This window comes from Exophiala oligosperma (assembly GCF_000835515.1).
Source record: "Exophiala oligosperma strain CBS 72588 unplaced genomic scaffold supercont1.10, whole genome shotgun sequence".
In the NCBI taxonomy this organism is placed as follows: Eukaryota; Fungi; Ascomycota; class Eurotiomycetes; order Chaetothyriales; family Herpotrichiellaceae; genus Exophiala; species Exophiala oligosperma.
This window is the reverse complement of record NW_015622827.1, coordinates 1,025,147-1,039,784: the sequence shown is the minus strand read 5'-3', so window position 1 is coordinate 1,039,784 and position 14,638 is coordinate 1,025,147. Positions and strand designations below refer to the sequence as shown.

The 14,638-nt window shown below is 51.3% G+C and overlaps 6 protein-coding genes across 7 annotated transcripts; 4 read left to right on the top strand and 2 right to left on the bottom strand.

Moving 5' to 3' along the window:
- Positions 1-866: 866 nt before the first annotated feature.
- Positions 867-1,094, top strand: PV06_09548 (uncharacterized protein; the record flags this gene model as incomplete). Its single annotated transcript, XM_016411002.1, has 1 exon — positions 867-1,094. One exon carries the CDS (start codon positions 867-869, stop codon positions 1,092-1,094), a length of 228 nt encoding a protein of 75 aa, XP_016258809.1.
- Positions 1,095-1,734: 640 nt separating this feature from the next.
- On the top strand, positions 1,735-4,768 carry PV06_09547 (translation elongation factor G). The gene has a single exon (XM_016411001.1). It carries the CDS (start codon positions 1,856-1,858, stop codon positions 4,568-4,570), a length of 2,715 nt encoding a protein of 904 aa, XP_016258808.1. The 5' UTR covers positions 1,735-1,855; the 3' UTR covers positions 4,571-4,768.
- Positions 4,769-4,780: 12 nt separating this feature from the next.
- Positions 4,781-7,155, top strand: PV06_09546. 2 transcript variants are annotated; one of them, XM_016410999.1, is made up of 4 exons: positions 4,781-5,051; positions 5,107-5,181; positions 5,247-5,984; positions 6,087-7,155. In XM_016410999.1, exons 1-4 carry the CDS (start codon positions 5,004-5,006, stop codon positions 6,408-6,410), a joined length of 1,185 nt encoding a protein of 394 aa, XP_016258806.1. In that variant the 5' UTR covers positions 4,781-5,003; the 3' UTR covers positions 6,411-7,155. The 2 variants fall into 2 exon arrangements, with proteins under 2 accessions (XP_016258806.1, XP_016258807.1); XM_016411000.1 differs by having other exon boundaries at positions 5,107-5,984.
- Positions 7,156-7,161: 6 nt separating this feature from the next.
- On the bottom strand, positions 7,162-9,560 carry PV06_09545 (uncharacterized protein). The gene has a single exon (XM_016410998.1). The coding sequence runs from the start codon at positions 9,422-9,424 to the stop codon at positions 7,451-7,453; it is 1,974 nt and encodes a 657-aa protein (XP_016258805.1). The 5' UTR covers positions 9,425-9,560; the 3' UTR covers positions 7,162-7,450.
- Positions 9,561-9,766: 206 nt separating this feature from the next.
- Positions 9,767-13,190, top strand: PV06_09544 (uncharacterized protein). Its single transcript, XM_016410997.1, has 5 exons — positions 9,767-10,120; positions 10,168-10,469; positions 10,515-11,105; positions 11,154-11,683; positions 11,728-13,190. Exons 1-5 carry the CDS (start codon positions 10,002-10,004, stop codon positions 12,580-12,582), a joined length of 2,397 nt encoding a protein of 798 aa, XP_016258804.1. The 5' UTR covers positions 9,767-10,001; the 3' UTR covers positions 12,583-13,190.
- PV06_09543 (uncharacterized protein) lies at positions 12,633-14,613 on the bottom strand. Its single transcript, XM_016410996.1, has 4 exons — positions 14,404-14,613; positions 14,032-14,276; positions 13,235-13,937; positions 12,633-13,171 (listed from the first exon to the last, which is right to left on the bottom strand). Exons 1-4 carry the CDS (start codon positions 14,466-14,468, stop codon positions 13,138-13,140), a joined length of 1,047 nt encoding a protein of 348 aa, XP_016258803.1. The 5' UTR covers positions 14,469-14,613; the 3' UTR covers positions 12,633-13,137.
- Between the last annotated feature and the right edge of the window lie 25 nt (positions 14,614-14,638).

The following is a 14,638-nucleotide window of genomic DNA, read 5'->3' as shown; positions in this document are numbered from 1 at the left end:
GATCGACCTTGTTTTCGCACACCAGCAGCCATAGCTGCCGGGGCTTTCCTGGGCATCGAGGCTAAAGATTGAAACCTCGCCGTCCAGATCGTATTGGAACTTTTAGCAAGTCAATCAAAAAGTCAATGTAGCCAAGTGTGTGTCAAAGTCCACAATGCCAGCAACTGTGGCGATTTGTCCTTTCGTGCAGCGCTTTCCGGAAAAGAATTGAATTGCTCCGGAATTGTGACAGTGTGCAAATTCAGTATGAGTAGTGGCATCAGAATGTGAAGACGAAGTATTGTGTACGGGACAAAACTTTCCCGAACGCCGCCTGGATGAACGTCGCCGCCGAGACAGCGTCGCCTGGTTGCCCCGCAGACTTGATATCGACGCTCAGCCTTAACCTCGTCGGTCACTATTGCATCATGGACAATCTGCGTTTGACCGACTGTGCGTATGTTTCATTCAGGCTTTAGTGAGTAATAAAATTGATGATGTGAACGTGACGATATCACCTCGGTATGAATAGTCGGTCCGGGGAATCTGGTCAAATAAGTGGATTTTGTTAGCGTCCGGGGGAGTAACGTCTCCGTGGAGGCCGGATCCACAGCCTCGATCGTCGATACGAGTGATCCGGAGTTGACATGGTCACAACTCTCCGTGCAGAGATCCAGCATACGCAAAGATGATGATCGAATTGAAATCTCATTTGTTGAGGAACCGAAATGGTTGCGTGCGATATGATGATACTGGAGGTGGAACGGTGGTGGTCATCTACATATGATAAGCCAGGTCTCGGAAGCATACCCCACAAACCAGCACACCTGTTGTATTAGCGACAAGCACATAACCTCATATTCGAGTCGAAATTCAAGCTGCTGCCCATGGAGTATACTACCACTGAAACAGAGTGGCCGTCGTCAGCGAACGTGTCAGAAGACAAACAAAAATTACTCGACTACTATCTCAGGCTCCTCGATACCAACGAGGCGACAACGGGCGATAAGCTTGCAGAGATCTTTGCAGATGATGGGTACATTATCAGCCCCGCTGGAACAGCTCGTGGCCATGAACGTAGGTCCAGCCCGATTGAACTTGGATGGGGTTTATGAGCGGCCCATTGCGTTCAGTTGACTCTGTTTCCAGAAATTAAGAGATCTCGCCAGCTTGCCTGGAATGTGACCAAAACCCGATTGCACAAGTTGACTCGTGTATATGTATTTGAACCTGAGGCAATGGACTTGCTAGTCATTGGAACAGCTGTTCAAGGCCTTGTCAATGGTAACTCAGTTTTAGGGGAATGGGTTGCAAGGATCCGTTTTGATCAAGCTTCTCCCACCGGAAGCCCCAAGATAAAATCACACCAAGTCTGGGCGGCACGTTACTGTGAAAATCAGAAACACAGAGCAGCATTTAACAGACATATTTCACCCCAGGATTTCGGCGGTGTTCAGAAAGCAATCCAGGAGGCATTGGGTAGCTCGTGAGAGTCGAGCCTCGCTGCGAAAGTATAGCAGCTGATCACGTCTGTGCCCGAGAAATTGCTCGGGATCAGTGAAGCCTAGAGCGGTTATAGTCGAGTATTAGATGTAGACTTTGAGTGGTTGGGCGGTATTGAAATTCTTTCTCGCCGCGGCCTCTCGCAGCCTCGCGCAGCCTTGTTGGGCTTGGCAACACGTGCTTTGAGGTTTTGGTCAAGTTTTCGTCCCTTCCAAAGATACTGATCTTGATATTCTCCAAATTCAATTGATTGGTTCTGATTGCATCACTTTCTTTCGTTGACTGTCTTTTTTGGTTCTTCGCGTTCTGTCTAGAAGGTCTTCTTCAAGTCCATTTCACGGTCAACCACCGGACGATACGTCAACCCGGGGGAATGGTAGTAATCTACGGCAGAGTTCTCACACGCTCCACTCTAATTAGATCTGTTGGACCTTGTACAAAAGTTTTGAAACGAGGAGTGCCTCTGAGATCGATTTCAGCATCATATCGTCTTTCAGCTGCATCGCACGCTTCCCAAGCTGCTCTCCGAACGAGAAATATTGGCATCATAGCTCATATCGACGCCGGTAAAACGACCACTACTGAGCGCATGCTCTACTATAGTGGACACACCCGACGAATTGGTGATGTTGATGAAGGATCAACTGTCACAGATTTCCTACCAGCCGAACGAGCTAGAGGTATCACTATACAGTCTGCAGCCATCACCTTCGAATGGCCTCCGGTGGGTGATCAACAGGCCGCCCAGCTCGCCAAAGATTTTGATATAGGAACCGACACCCAACCGCGCTGTCAATATCCTCACAACATCAACCTAATAGATACTCCGGGCCATGCCGACTTTACATTCGAGGTGCGACGATCGTTGAGAATTCTGGACGGTGCTATCTGTATCCTTGACGGCGTTGCTGGTGTCGAAGCACAGACGGAACAGGTGTGGGCTCAGGCGGCTGAATGGAAGATTCCAAGGATAGCCTACATCAACAAGCTTGATCGGAATGGTGCTGCTTTTGGCCGTACCGTGCGTGAGATTGGTTCACGTCTCAAGGGATGGCCTGCTGTGTGTCAAATACCGTGGTTCGAAGGGGGAAAGGGTCAATTCACAGGTGTCGGTGATGTGATCAACCTAGAGGGGCTGTTGTACACTCCAGGAGGTGATGGAAAGGCTGTCCAGCGCATACCGCTGTCACGAATGGAACAAGAGTACCCGGAATTTGCCACAGAGTTGCATCGAGCAAGAATTGCTCTGGTTGAGCTACTGAGTGAGCATGATGACCACCTTGTGGAAGCCTTTTTCGAGGCAGAAGAGGATCATCTCAATGTCACCCCAGCTCAGGTTCTCCAGAGTCTTCGACGATCTTTGCTCGCGGAAAATTGCAGCATCATTCCGGTGTTTGCTGGTGCAAGCTTCCGAAACATCGGCGTTCAACCACTGCTGGATGCGATCAACAATCTATTACCTAGCCCGGCAGAACGTCCGGATCCCGAAATCAGTCTTGGATCCAGCTCTGGTGGCCTTTCGCAACTAATGAGTGGCGAGCTCTCTCTCCGCAACGACGACCCGGACAAGTCCAAGAAAAAAGGAGCAGTGCAAGGGTCATCCGCTGTTGGGAACACGCTTCAAGGATGTGCATTGGCATTCAAAGTTGTCAACGATCCACGCAAAGGCGTTCTCGTCTACATACGGGTTTACTCAGGCTCGATCGATCGCAACTCTCTGCTGTACAACACGAATCTACAGAACTCTGAGCGAGCGTCGACGCTGTTGCGGATGTACGCCTCAGAATCCGTGCCTGTACAATCATTAAAGGCTGGAGAAATCGGTGTCATTGCCGGTTCAAAATTCGCACGGACAGGAGATACCCTGGTGTCATACGCCGGTAACAAGGCCACACCTCCAGAACCGCTGAACAAACTACAGCTTCGGCCTATCAAAGTTCCCCCGCCGGTATTCTTCGCTTCAATCGAGCCGAATAGTTTGCGGGAAGAAAAAGACATGCATGAGAAGCTTGCTCTACTTTTGCGAGAAGACCCAAGCCTGCAAATCACCCAGGACGAAGATACTGGCCAGACCCAGATCAGTGGCATGGGAGAACTGCACCTGGAAATCGCCCAAGACAGACTGGTCAACGACCTCAAAGCCCGAGCCAACATGGGGAAGATTGCCATTGGGTACCGGGAATCCCTGCCTCAGTCTTCGAAGCCAATCACCAAGACTTTGGAAGGTGACCGCGCAGCCACAAAGGGAAAAGCAGGATGCACGGCGGTCGCAGAGCCAATGTCGGACGCTGATGAGTCTGGCAGCAGCGGTGACGAGGACGACGATGATGTCTTCAGGTACGAACAAGATGGAAACTTGATCTTGATCGAGACGCCCACATTGGATAGAAAGGGGCGACCCATCAGTTCCGACAACGCGTCACTGCCACCACATCTCAACCTCGCCGAGATGCAGTCGGCATATGTCAATGGCGCACTGGCGGCTCTGAGCCGAGGACCCTCATATTCCTACCCGATGCGCAACACCAAAGTCACTCTGAGACTCGTGCCCGAAGAACACATCTTTGGATCCGAGACGACATACTCTTCGCTCACTTCTGCGGCTCGATTGGCCACGATAGCCGCCTTCAGAGACGCGACCAAATCGGGTCCGAGTACACTGATGGAACCCGTCATGAACGTCGACATCAGTGTCGATGAAGCCAGTCTGGGAAACGTCATCCAAGACCTTTCGTCGAGTCGCGGCGGTCAAATTGTGTCGCTGGGGGACCACGAGGAAGGGGATGAAGACAACAACAACACCAGCAGTCATGGTCCTTCTCAGAGGATCGACGTCAGCAAGATTTACGCTCCGAAAGACCCATTTGAATCCGGATCATCTTTGTCGGGAGAACAACACGATCACGTCAACATCCAGCGGACCGTCAAAGCCAAAGTGCCCCTGAAAGAGATGGTCGGGTACCTAAAACATCTCAGGAGCATGACCGGTGGTCGAGGAACTTTTGTCATGAGTGTAGACCGCTTCGAGAGAATCACGGGTCCCAGAGAGAGGGCACTGATGACAGAATTGCGCGGTGGACATTTATGAACAGGCGATCAGATCAGACTCTTTTTTTTTCTTTATCAGAGTTATGGCTGAGGACCTCTTTCGCAGGGTGTTGCCTGTGGATCTGAGTGAGGCGGTTGAATGAATGGCCCGCGCTCCCCCCAAAAAAGGCTTGTCCTAGTTGTACTCCATACTGTACTGTATATTTATTATTTGAAACTCCATAGATCTAAATGTGACATGTACCAACAACAAAATCTAATCTCCAAAACCGCCAACTCTCTCTTCTCTACAGATTTATCCCTTTCGAATGCTATATACACCAAATATATCGATTTAAAAATATGCTGTGCTGACAACATCATCGACGAACTGGCTGAGTAACAAATTCGATCCGCCCCTCATTTCGCCAACTCTCTCCCTCGAATTCCCTTGATTTCTCGAGTCGAAAACAACACAACGCACCACCACCAAAATGGCCTCCAAGGCGATGTGGGAGGTCGATCCAGAGACCAGAAGCAAAGTGATACAACCCTGAGCTCTAGAGAAGTTCACTTGCTGACATATTGTCTGTCTAGCTCGCCCAGATAAGTAAAAAAGATGGCGCAGGAAACGACAAGTGCTGCGACTGCGGTGCCCCTTCACCGCAGTGGGTGAGTCTTTTTTCGAGTCCCTTTCAGTCCTGATCACGACAAACCCCCTAATGAGACGCATGCAGGCATCTCCCAAATTCTCCACCTTTATTTGTCTGCAATGCGCCGGTACACACCGCGGGTTGGGTGTGCACGTGTCCTTTGTCCGGTCCGTGTCGATGGACGCCTTCAAACAAGCAGAGATCCTACGCATGCAGTACGGCGGTAACAAAGCGTGGCAAGACTTTTTCACAAAAAACTCCCCCATCCCCTTCGACGAGTGCACCATCAAAGAGCGATACGACTGCGAAATCGGCGAGGAGTGGAAAGAGCGGTTGAGCGCGCAGGTAGAGGAGAGGGAGTTTGATAAAGCGGCCTTTCTCAAAGAACGACAGGCCATCAAAGAGAAGCAGGCCAGTCGGTCGGCCACGCCCGCCGGTGGTGTTGGCAGCGGCGCTAGAAATAGCGGCGCGAATGGCCAGGGCCAGGGCGATAGTCGGACAGCCTCCCCTGCGCCGGGACGAGGGCCGGGCATATCAGCTGAACAAAAGGCACAGAACGAGGCCTATTTCGCAAGGATGGGAGAGGCCAACGCTTCGAGACCAGACTCCCTCCCGCCCAGCCAAGGCGGGAAATACGGCGGTTTTGGAAGTGCCCCGGCCGAACCGCAGTCGTCCAACGGCGGTGGTGGCATGCCCAGTGCCGACGACTTTTCAAAAGATCCAGTGGCCGCGTTGACCAAGGGTTTTGGCTGGTTTTCTGCAGCTGTGGGAAAGCAAGCCAAAATCGTGAACGACTCGTATATCCAACCGACGGCAAAGAATGTACGTTGTCTGCCTTCGCCCTTTGCCTGTTGTTTTTGTTTCTGTTTTGTTTCGCTAGGGTTTGGGAAAAGCCGGCATGATGTACTGACGTTGGTGATGCAGCTTGCATCTTCAGATATTGCTGCACAAGCACGAACCGCGGCCATGGTTGCCGGGAAGAACATCCAGACCGGTGCAAAAGGTGCCGCCGAGTCATTCAACAAGTTCGTCGAAGGTCAAGATGAAAAGGCCAGTGCTGCCGCAGCGTCAAGAGGAGTTGAACCTGAACGTAAAGACTTTTGGGACAGTTTCGGCATGGGCGGTGGTGGCGCCGGCGCAGGTGGTGGCGCGTCAAAATCATCCAGCAGCATCGGTACGAGTGCGATGAAGAAGACACCAGGTTCATCACAAAAGTCCAAAGATGACGGTTGGGGGGACGACTGGTAAGACATGACGTCTGATGAGATGAATGTTCTCTTTTTTTTCCCTGGCGGGTTGTATATTGATTATACACACCGTACGGATTTACAGTTGCTTGATACCCACCTACCTGCCTCAGGTAGGTATCAACAGCATCGTCAACAGCAAGACCGTCCTTGAATCAAGAAACCCAAACCCCCCGGAGGAGAGGACGAGGTTGATATTGTTTTGTGTCAATCAAAGGGTACTCTCACTTTTTGGACAAACTGGACGATGCTGGGCATGACGAGGCTGCTGGTGGTGGCGGGGGCGGTGGTGATGGTGGTGGTGGTGTTGGTGGATGTCATGCCCCAGATGGTCACTCGATCAACAAATCAACCAGCAAAGGGGGAGGATATTGGACGTTGGACGAATGCCATGTCAATTACAATACAACCATACAAACAGTACACCTCTCTACCAAATGCATCTTGGGTTGCAACCATTGCCAAAAAGCCTAATACGAACACGAAAACATCAACAGGTACCTACCCATTGCAACAAAAAAAATGTCATTTTGTCTCTTCAGGGATGGAGTCATTGTCAAACATCAGGTTGTACACCTTTGCCCGACAAGGCACCAAGTATTGGTATTGTTTTCTTCTTCTTTCATTCAGCGTCAGGGGTGGGCGTCGTTGCTGTTCGCACACAATACTTCAGAAGTATGCGAGTTTGAAAAACGGTCCAAATATCAATATACAAGTTTTGGTATCTCAGCAATCTTAAAACCCTGCATTTGAATAAGTCTTTCAAATTGGTCGGTGTCTTTCGTCCAGCTATATAAATACATACGTACACGTGATCGTGATCGTAAAGGATCGCGGATTTTGTGTCTTGTGCGTCAGATTGCACTTTCATCCACCCGGATGTTGCTCTGCTCTACACTTCTAATCTGTTCAGTATCGAGTGTGTCGTATTCTCTCGTACCTAATCATACATCTAACTGGGTCTTGTGCCAGCAGTTGTCGAGCGCGCGCCTGCGTTCGTGGTCTCGGCTGCTGTACAAACTGAAAGGCAAGAAAGGAGAATCACCTCCCACCGCCGCCACGCCACGAATCACCCCCTCGTCCGCCACGATACCCTCCCCTTCCGCGCATGCCAGCAAGTCTGTCTTGTCCGCGCTTGCCAAACCCAAATTCGGGCCCTTTGTCCACCCACTCTTCGCGATCCTTGAACCGATCGAACGAGTACCGCTTCATACCCTCGTCGCCACTCCGGCCCATCTCGGCGTGAGAGAGACGCATTTCTCGAAACATGTCCAGTCTCTCCCGCGCCACGGCCTCGGGAACGGGTTTGAAGTACAGCTTTGGCTTCGCGGTCGTAGAGTCGAAGAGTTCGTCGAGTGCTTTGAACCCGCGACCGCTGATATCCTGTCTCTTTGGTCCTGTCGGTGGCTGCAGGGCCCTCCCACGATCACGATGCCGGTCTCGGTAATCGTCCCGCGGGTCATTTCTCGGAACCAGCCCGGCTCGATCAGGATGTGCATCACCTCCGGCTGGTCTGTCAACGGACATGCGTGAGCTCAATTTCGGCTCCAATGGCGGTGGTTGCTGGGGTTTGGTCGTATCTACTTCCTGGAAGACTGCCTCAATGCCGTCTTCGTTCTGTTCGTAGACAACTTCGTAGCGCCGTCCACCTGCACGGCCTCCGCCGAACCCGCCACCACCTGTCTCGCGCTCGATCCAACCCTGAACTTTGTCGTCGGGTATATAGTCCACGAAGAGGTGTTCTCGCATGTTCTTATCTGGGAAACGGGTGTCGTGCATGGCTGTGCGTACCCGTGACGCCGCAGAGATGGAAGAAAACGAGACAAATGCATGGGTGCGGATGTTGTCTAGGTAGAACACTTTGATAGGGTCGATGTCGTCCGACGGATCACGGGATTTGGCAAGCGTGAGGATATGATTGCGAAGTGAGGGGATATGAAGTGGCCGTTTGAGATTACGGATGTATATCGATGAGGTTGCTGGATGGATGGCAGGAGAGACATCACGCTCTTCGGAGGGACTTCGTGGGCGAATTGCTTCTGCAGCTGAAGCAGCTTGCTGGTTGATGGTTTTGGTAATAGCATCATCGGTTTCGTTGCGGATCTCCTTGGCAACCTCAGTCGCTGCCTTCATATCTCGCAGGGCAGCGAGCTCCTCGGTCTTCTCATCTTCTCCTTCAGAGCTAAGTCTTGCCTTTTTGCGTGCAACCTCTTGGGCCGTTGGATCAGGCGTAGCGCTTCGCTTCCTCCTCCGTGTCTGATCTTCGGCAAAGTCACCAGGTGGGAGGGGTGTGCTACTGTCTGACTGCGTCTGAACTTGTGGCAGCCTGTTCGAGGGGTCTTCAGCCTTCTGAGGAGCAGTATTGGATATTTCTTGTTTCGTAGCTTCCACCTCGCTTTCCACGGTTTGAGTCTCCGGTGCTAAGTTTTCGCCCTTGACGGTATCAGATTGAGAGGTCGCTGGCACATCAGACATTTCCTCTTTCTTCTCGGCATGGCTATCCTCTTTCCGCAGCTCAGCCGGAGTATCGTGCTCGATCTGAACTTCTTGAGGAGTGTCATCCACTTGTTCTTGTGCATCAGGTTTGGCGATCTTGGACGAAGTGTCCTGTGTAATATCCGTCCCGAATTCTTCGTGCGACGCGTCTTCATTGCCATTGACGTCGGAAGTTCCCACGGCATCCTTCTCATCCTGAGGCTGCGGAGGAGTTAGAATCGTCGTCGCATCGTCCACCACCACGTGCTCTTCGTTGCTGACGATATCTTGAGGCTCAAGATTGTCACCCTCGGGATGTCCTCCGACAGGTTCATTTCCTCGGTCCTCTTCTTCCTTCGCATTGTCATGCTTGTCTTCTCCGCGAGGCTCGACTTTCTCTCTCGCGTTATCATGTTCTTGTTCGTATTCTGTTAGCGTGTCGATATAGTTCTGCTTGAGTTTGAGGCCAGTAAGAGGGATCCCGCGCTTCTTGCATTCCTCCTTAAGGTCAACAACTTTCAACTTGCTCCAGTCCGTCATATTGTCAGATTGCCGCGTCAACGTAAGCGCGGGAAATGAGCGATGATAGGTTAATCTCTACGCGATTGAGTCGACATGAGGGACTCGGGAATAGTTATGGGCGAAACCTGGTAGTTGCACACTTTTTTGACAGCCGACGCGCGCAGTTACAACAGAACACGCAAAACAATTCACTCCTCGATAATGACGTCGATCACGTGAGATCTCTCGCTAAAGGATCGGCGAGCAAGGCTGAACTAAACAGCTAAGATCACGTGCATTTTCAAGCGCAAGGCTGTGAGATGCATACTTCTCCCCTTCAGACTGCGGAATCCCACCCCACCTGCCTTTGTTTCTCTTGATAGTACCACCGCATAAACTCACCTACGAACCTCACATTACCCTTGCCTGGTCTAAGGATCGAGGCTCTGCAGAGTCTTCCGAACGAACGAGTCACATTCTCGGCTACGAAGCGTGCCGGGAAGTGAAGCAACAAACCTCATGGAGCGCAATTCACAGCTCTGGCTCGACTTCGTAAACCGCCTGTCCTGACCACGACTACGGTCGCAATGACCTGGCTCCCCAATACACAACCATCATGGAAGATGACATCGCCAAAAAGGCGTCTGAGACTGTTGACCGTCTGGAAAAGGAGGTGATATCGAGTTTGAAACACAAAGAGCCTGCGTATCCACGGCTAGAACAGCAACTTGCCAGGTAGGAGGGAGTGTGCGTACCAAATGACAGAGTATTGACTTTGGTAGACTCCGCACAGCATGTCAAGATTATGTCTTTGCCGATTTCGAGTTGGCCGCCAAGCACAAGATCGAGTCACGCTTGTGGGAGGCACATTCCAAGGTCAACAAGACATTCAGGGTAATTCTGGCCAGATTTCGAGAGGGGGAGAGTAAGAAGAAGCATGTCGAACGCCGGAAGGCTGAAAAGCTCTATCTCGACTTCATCAAATCAAGCATGCGCTTCTATCGTGGTTACATTCAGCGACTGGCTTCTCACTTTGCCGATATACCGGAGGTATTCGAAGTTGCCCGAAAGTTCAATCTCGATAGTGAGTGCTCGCTTTGGTTACCTGGGGTCAAACTAACAGACCTAGTCACCTCGGCGGACTCGTCTCAGCTGGTAGATTTGGCTCTTAAAAAGCAGATCATTCGCTCCTGCTACTTAACTTTGATTCAGCTTGGTGACCTATCTCGGTACAGAGAGACGGAGCTGCAGACCAAAGAACGCAACTGGGGACCAGCTAAAGGGTACTATGACCTGGCCACCACCCTTGATCCTTCTTCTGGCATGTCTTACAATCAACTTGCTGTAATTGCTCTGGCAGATCAGGATCATCTGCGAGCAGTGTATTATTTGTACCGGGCCATTTCCGCTCCTAATGCTGCTCCTCAAGCTGAGGGCAATCTCAAAATTGAGTTTCGCAAAGTCAAGTCCAAATTGACACAAGGAAAACCTTTGTCAGATGTCGCCACCATCGGCGACGGCAACACAGATCTATTGCACCGCTTCCTTCTTTTCCACGCCCGCTGTTTCGAAGCTGGCTTTACCGGCCATGAAGACCAGCAAAGCGAAATCCTCGACCTCCTAGCGAATGAACTTCGAGCGAGACCATGTGATACGCTACTTCGGAAATTCTGCTTGATCAATATTGCTGCCGAAAAGTATGCAGCAGACAAAATCATGGGTACGTAGAATCGCTCACTGTGGTATGGATTTGACTGACCAATACAAGAAGCTGGGCGAGATAGCGATATACCAGTAGCAACCAGTTCCTACAAAATGCTGCAACATCATAACATACTAACTTTCACCCGCCTTCTCAAGATGCTCCTTGAGGAGCTTCAACGACTCGGATCTGTCAGGGCCGACTCTGTAACTTTTCTATGCAGACGTCTTCTGCCTCATCTGAGGATTTACAGCGGTTGGCTTCTGAGCAATGTCGACCTTCTTCCTTCCAATAACTTTGCGCAAACCGATTTGAGAGAGTTCTGGCAGGTATATGCTCTAACAGTTACTCTTCTTATCCAAAAATTCGCAGTGCCTACGATTGGCGACATAGCTTATCTGCTGGAGGAGGATCAAGACACCTTGGGATTTACACCTTTCCAAAAGTCCATCTGCGAGGAACGCTTCTACGATTTTGCAAACAGTATCAAACCAATGTATTCAGAATCAATGTTTGGCGAGCGATCAATTGAAAAGGAGATGCTTTATCGTATGAAAGGTCTTGTCAAGGACGGGCTAATGCTTTGCCAAAGAACGGTGGGTAGATTACACGAATATATGATCTTGGCTGACATGGGCAGGGTCACCTTGAACCAGAATCGAATGCCCCAAATGCGGCTCCATTGCTCTTTGCTGGAAAGCAGCTGATTTATACGGGACAGACTGATCTTCAAACCTCTTCGTCCCTGGGCTCGTCGATACACATGAATAGTTCGGCAGGAAGCGTCAATGTAGAGAACATTGACCGCGTAAAGAGCTCTCTTAATGCCATTTCTCAACGTCGAAGCAATCCAGACGATATTACAGAAACCTCTATGAAGTCGACCATGGAGAACATGGTGTTTGCCCTCACAGAACGCGAAGAGCCGATTTCAAGTATGAAGACACCATCTGCGCATGGCCTGCTGCGACGGAGGTCGCAATTAGCTCATGGACCAGAGGATATGTCAGACAATGCACATTCCTTCCGACGGTCAACAGGTTCTGTCTCAGGGCTTCAGGGTCATATGGGCGGGCATCCAATAATTCCTCCAGTTACACATTCGCCTTTTACGCCAACAGCCGAAGAGTCTGGCTTCTCACCTGGTGCAGGCCCGGCGAGACGTCCTGATCCATTGCCATTCCCAGTTCAGCTTAGCAGTTCGGTTCAATTTAATGCGCAGATCAAGCACATGCAGCAACAAATAGAGATGAGATCATCGCCACTCGAGTCTCTCCAGCCGACCTTGTCTAGTCACTATGATTCGCCGACACATTTGACCTCGCGGAATCATCAACATAAAACTGCTACACCTCCACTGTCACCTTGGCAAGATCTCAGCCAGGTGCTAGGAAGAACCCTACCAACACGAAGCCCGGAACCGTCTCCATTTGGAGCCATTGGAGAAGCACGCCCTAAGAGTAGCCGTGCGCCAACAAGCGGACAGCCCGGATGAGCGATTCACGAGTTCATGGATCATGCCATCAGATTTGATAGGCAAGATTGTACTATGAAAAGTCTCAAGCCGAGTCAATGAGTAAGGATCTTGCGAGGAGAGGCTAAGATGTGCCTTAACTCTGCCCATCACATGAGAAATTTGGGCACTGGTCACAAGTTGTGTGGCTGCACTCTTGAGTCGCCAGAATGGCCGATGCCACCAAACAATCTCCAGTTCTGAAAGCAATTTTTCGCACAGCACAGAGACCGAGCCAGTGCTATTGCTATTGCAACTGCAGAGTAGACATTCAGGGTGAAAGTCAATGGGCCATCTGGATCTATTGCATCTCATCTTTTCTATCTATTTGTGGTGAACGCTCTCATGCTGCAAGTTCTTGGGCCGCAAAGGGTCCTTCCTGGCTCTATATTGTAGTGCAGCTTCTTCATCATCATGTCGTGGAGGACGTGCGTGGTATCATGCCAAGAGTACCTCTGGTCTTGTTGAAATAGACCGTATCGTACCAAAATCAGAACGCTTTTAGTGTTACAAAATCAATGTGGTAGCCATCATCCTTTATGCCTTGAAACTCTGCTTGGGGATTGGGTATCTGAGCAGATGGTCAGTCAAACATGTTTCGTGTTCCACTATGATCGCAGAGGATGTAACTTACGAAGGACCCAATTCTTGCAGACCCAGCCTGGCCAACCACTGGCCCTTCTTTATGCACGTCTCCAGAGAATCACCCTCGACGACGCCGGCGCAGAAGCCACCGGCGAAGGCGTCACCGGCGCCGTTGGTGTCGTTGATGAGCTCCTTCTCGATGACGGGGACGGGGTACTCCTTGACCTCGGCTTCTTTGTCCTGGCCCTTGATGGCCACGATGGTGGGGTCGGTGCCCTGGGTGACGATGACGATCCGGGGTCTTTGGGTGTTGACCTTGGGTGTCTCGGCCATGAGTTTGGCGCACTCGGCCATGCTGATCCCACTCTTCCCCTGCGACTCGGCCCAGGTCTTGGCCTCGTTCTCGTTGCCGAAGACGTAGTCGGTGTAGGGCATGAGTTCGGCGAGTTGGTCCTTGAAGAACTGGGGGATGAAGCCGGCCGACAGGGAGAGCATGAAGGTCTTGTTGTTGGCGGCGGCGTGCTTGGCCACGGCCATGGCGGCCGGCGGGCACACGGTCAGGTGGTAGCCGCCGACGTAGTAGACGTCGGTGGACTCGACCATCGACCAGATGCGCGGCTGTTGGAGGTGCTCGAGTTTGTAGTTGTTGGCCGCGGCGAGGTGGGTGCACATGGTCCGGTGGTGGCCGGTGATGACGACTCCGCATTTCCCGGTGGGCGTCGAGGTGTCGACCATGTACTCGACGTGAAGACCTTGAGATGTGGGTTATCAGCGTCAAAGGGACCACGACCAGTCCGCGGATACGTGCGTGGGCAGACGGGCCACAGAAGGGTGTTCAATTCGTACCTTGTTCGGCGCACTTTTCACGGAGAATCTTTGCGTACTCGTCGTCGCCGACGCAACCAATGTAAAAGACCGAGTTGGGTGGGAGCATGTACTGGGCACCACGGGCGGTGTTCTGGGCCGCCCCTCCCGGGATGAGTTTCGCATTGTGGTTCTTGATCAGGTCGTCGTAGAGGCCCATCTGGTGGGGTTCGACGAGGAGAGTGTCGTCGAGTTTGAGGCCGTATTGTTGGAGCATTGCCTCGTCACTGTAAAGGTTGGGTTCATGTCAGTGGGTGATTGCTCCCTCTCTCTCTCTCTCTCCTCCTAGATAGAGCACTAAATGTCCTCATAGACGGTACTGGAAGAGAAGCGGTGGGTATATGCTTGACGTACCCTTGTCCTTGGATGTCGAGAAGTGGGTTCTCCAGACAGAGGAGTTTGAACTTTTGGTTGGCCATATTGAGAGGAACGCGGAGATTGTGCGGTCACAGACGTATACGAGTAATGAAGAAATTGAGGGAGACTGAATGGGAAAGTGTACGAAAAGAAAATATGAGCTGGTAAATGAGGACAATTGAAATTCTGTTTACACCAGTTGAGCAGTTTGTTGGAGAATTCGCACTGATGC

Bases quoted from the DNA above. Each gene is read 5' to 3' on its own strand.
- PV06_09546 (XM_016410999.1), top strand. From the start codon at position 5,004: ATGGCCTCCAAGGCGATGTGGGAGGTCGATCCAGAGACCAGAAGCAAA. The intron at 5,182-5,246 runs GTGAGTCTTTTT...AGACGCATGCAG, and splicing joins GTGCCCCTTCACCGCAGTGG to GCATCTCCCAAATTCTCCAC. The intron at 5,985-6,086 runs GTACGTTGTCTG...TTGGTGATGCAG, and splicing joins TCCAACCGACGGCAAAGAAT to CTTGCATCTTCAGATATTGC.
- PV06_09545 (XM_016410998.1), bottom strand. From the start codon at position 9,424: ATGACGGACTGGAGCAAGTTGAAAGTTGTTGACCTTAAGGAGGAATGC.
- PV06_09543 (XM_016410996.1), bottom strand. From the start codon at position 14,468: ATGGCCAACCAAAAGTTCAAACTCCTCTGTCTGGAGAACCCACTTCTC. The intron at 14,277-14,403 runs GTACGTCAAGCA...CAACCTTTACAG, and splicing joins CTCGACATCCAAGGACAAGG to TGACGAGGCAATGCTCCAAC. The intron at 13,938-14,031 runs GTACGAATTGAA...CCACATCTCAAG, and splicing joins TGAAAAGTGCGCCGAACAAG to GTCTTCACGTCGAGTACATG.
- PV06_09544 (XM_016410997.1), top strand. From the start codon at position 10,002: ATGGAAGATGACATCGCCAAAAAGGCGTCTGAGACTGTTGACCGTCTG. The intron at 11,106-11,153 runs GTACGTAGAATC...GACCAATACAAG, and splicing joins TGCAGCAGACAAAATCATGG to AAGCTGGGCGAGATAGCGAT. The intron at 11,684-11,727 runs GTGGGTAGATTA...TGACATGGGCAG, and splicing joins TAATGCTTTGCCAAAGAACG to GGTCACCTTGAACCAGAATC.
- PV06_09547 (XM_016411001.1), top strand. From the start codon at position 1,856: ATGGTAGTAATCTACGGCAGAGTTCTCACACGCTCCACTCTAATTAGA.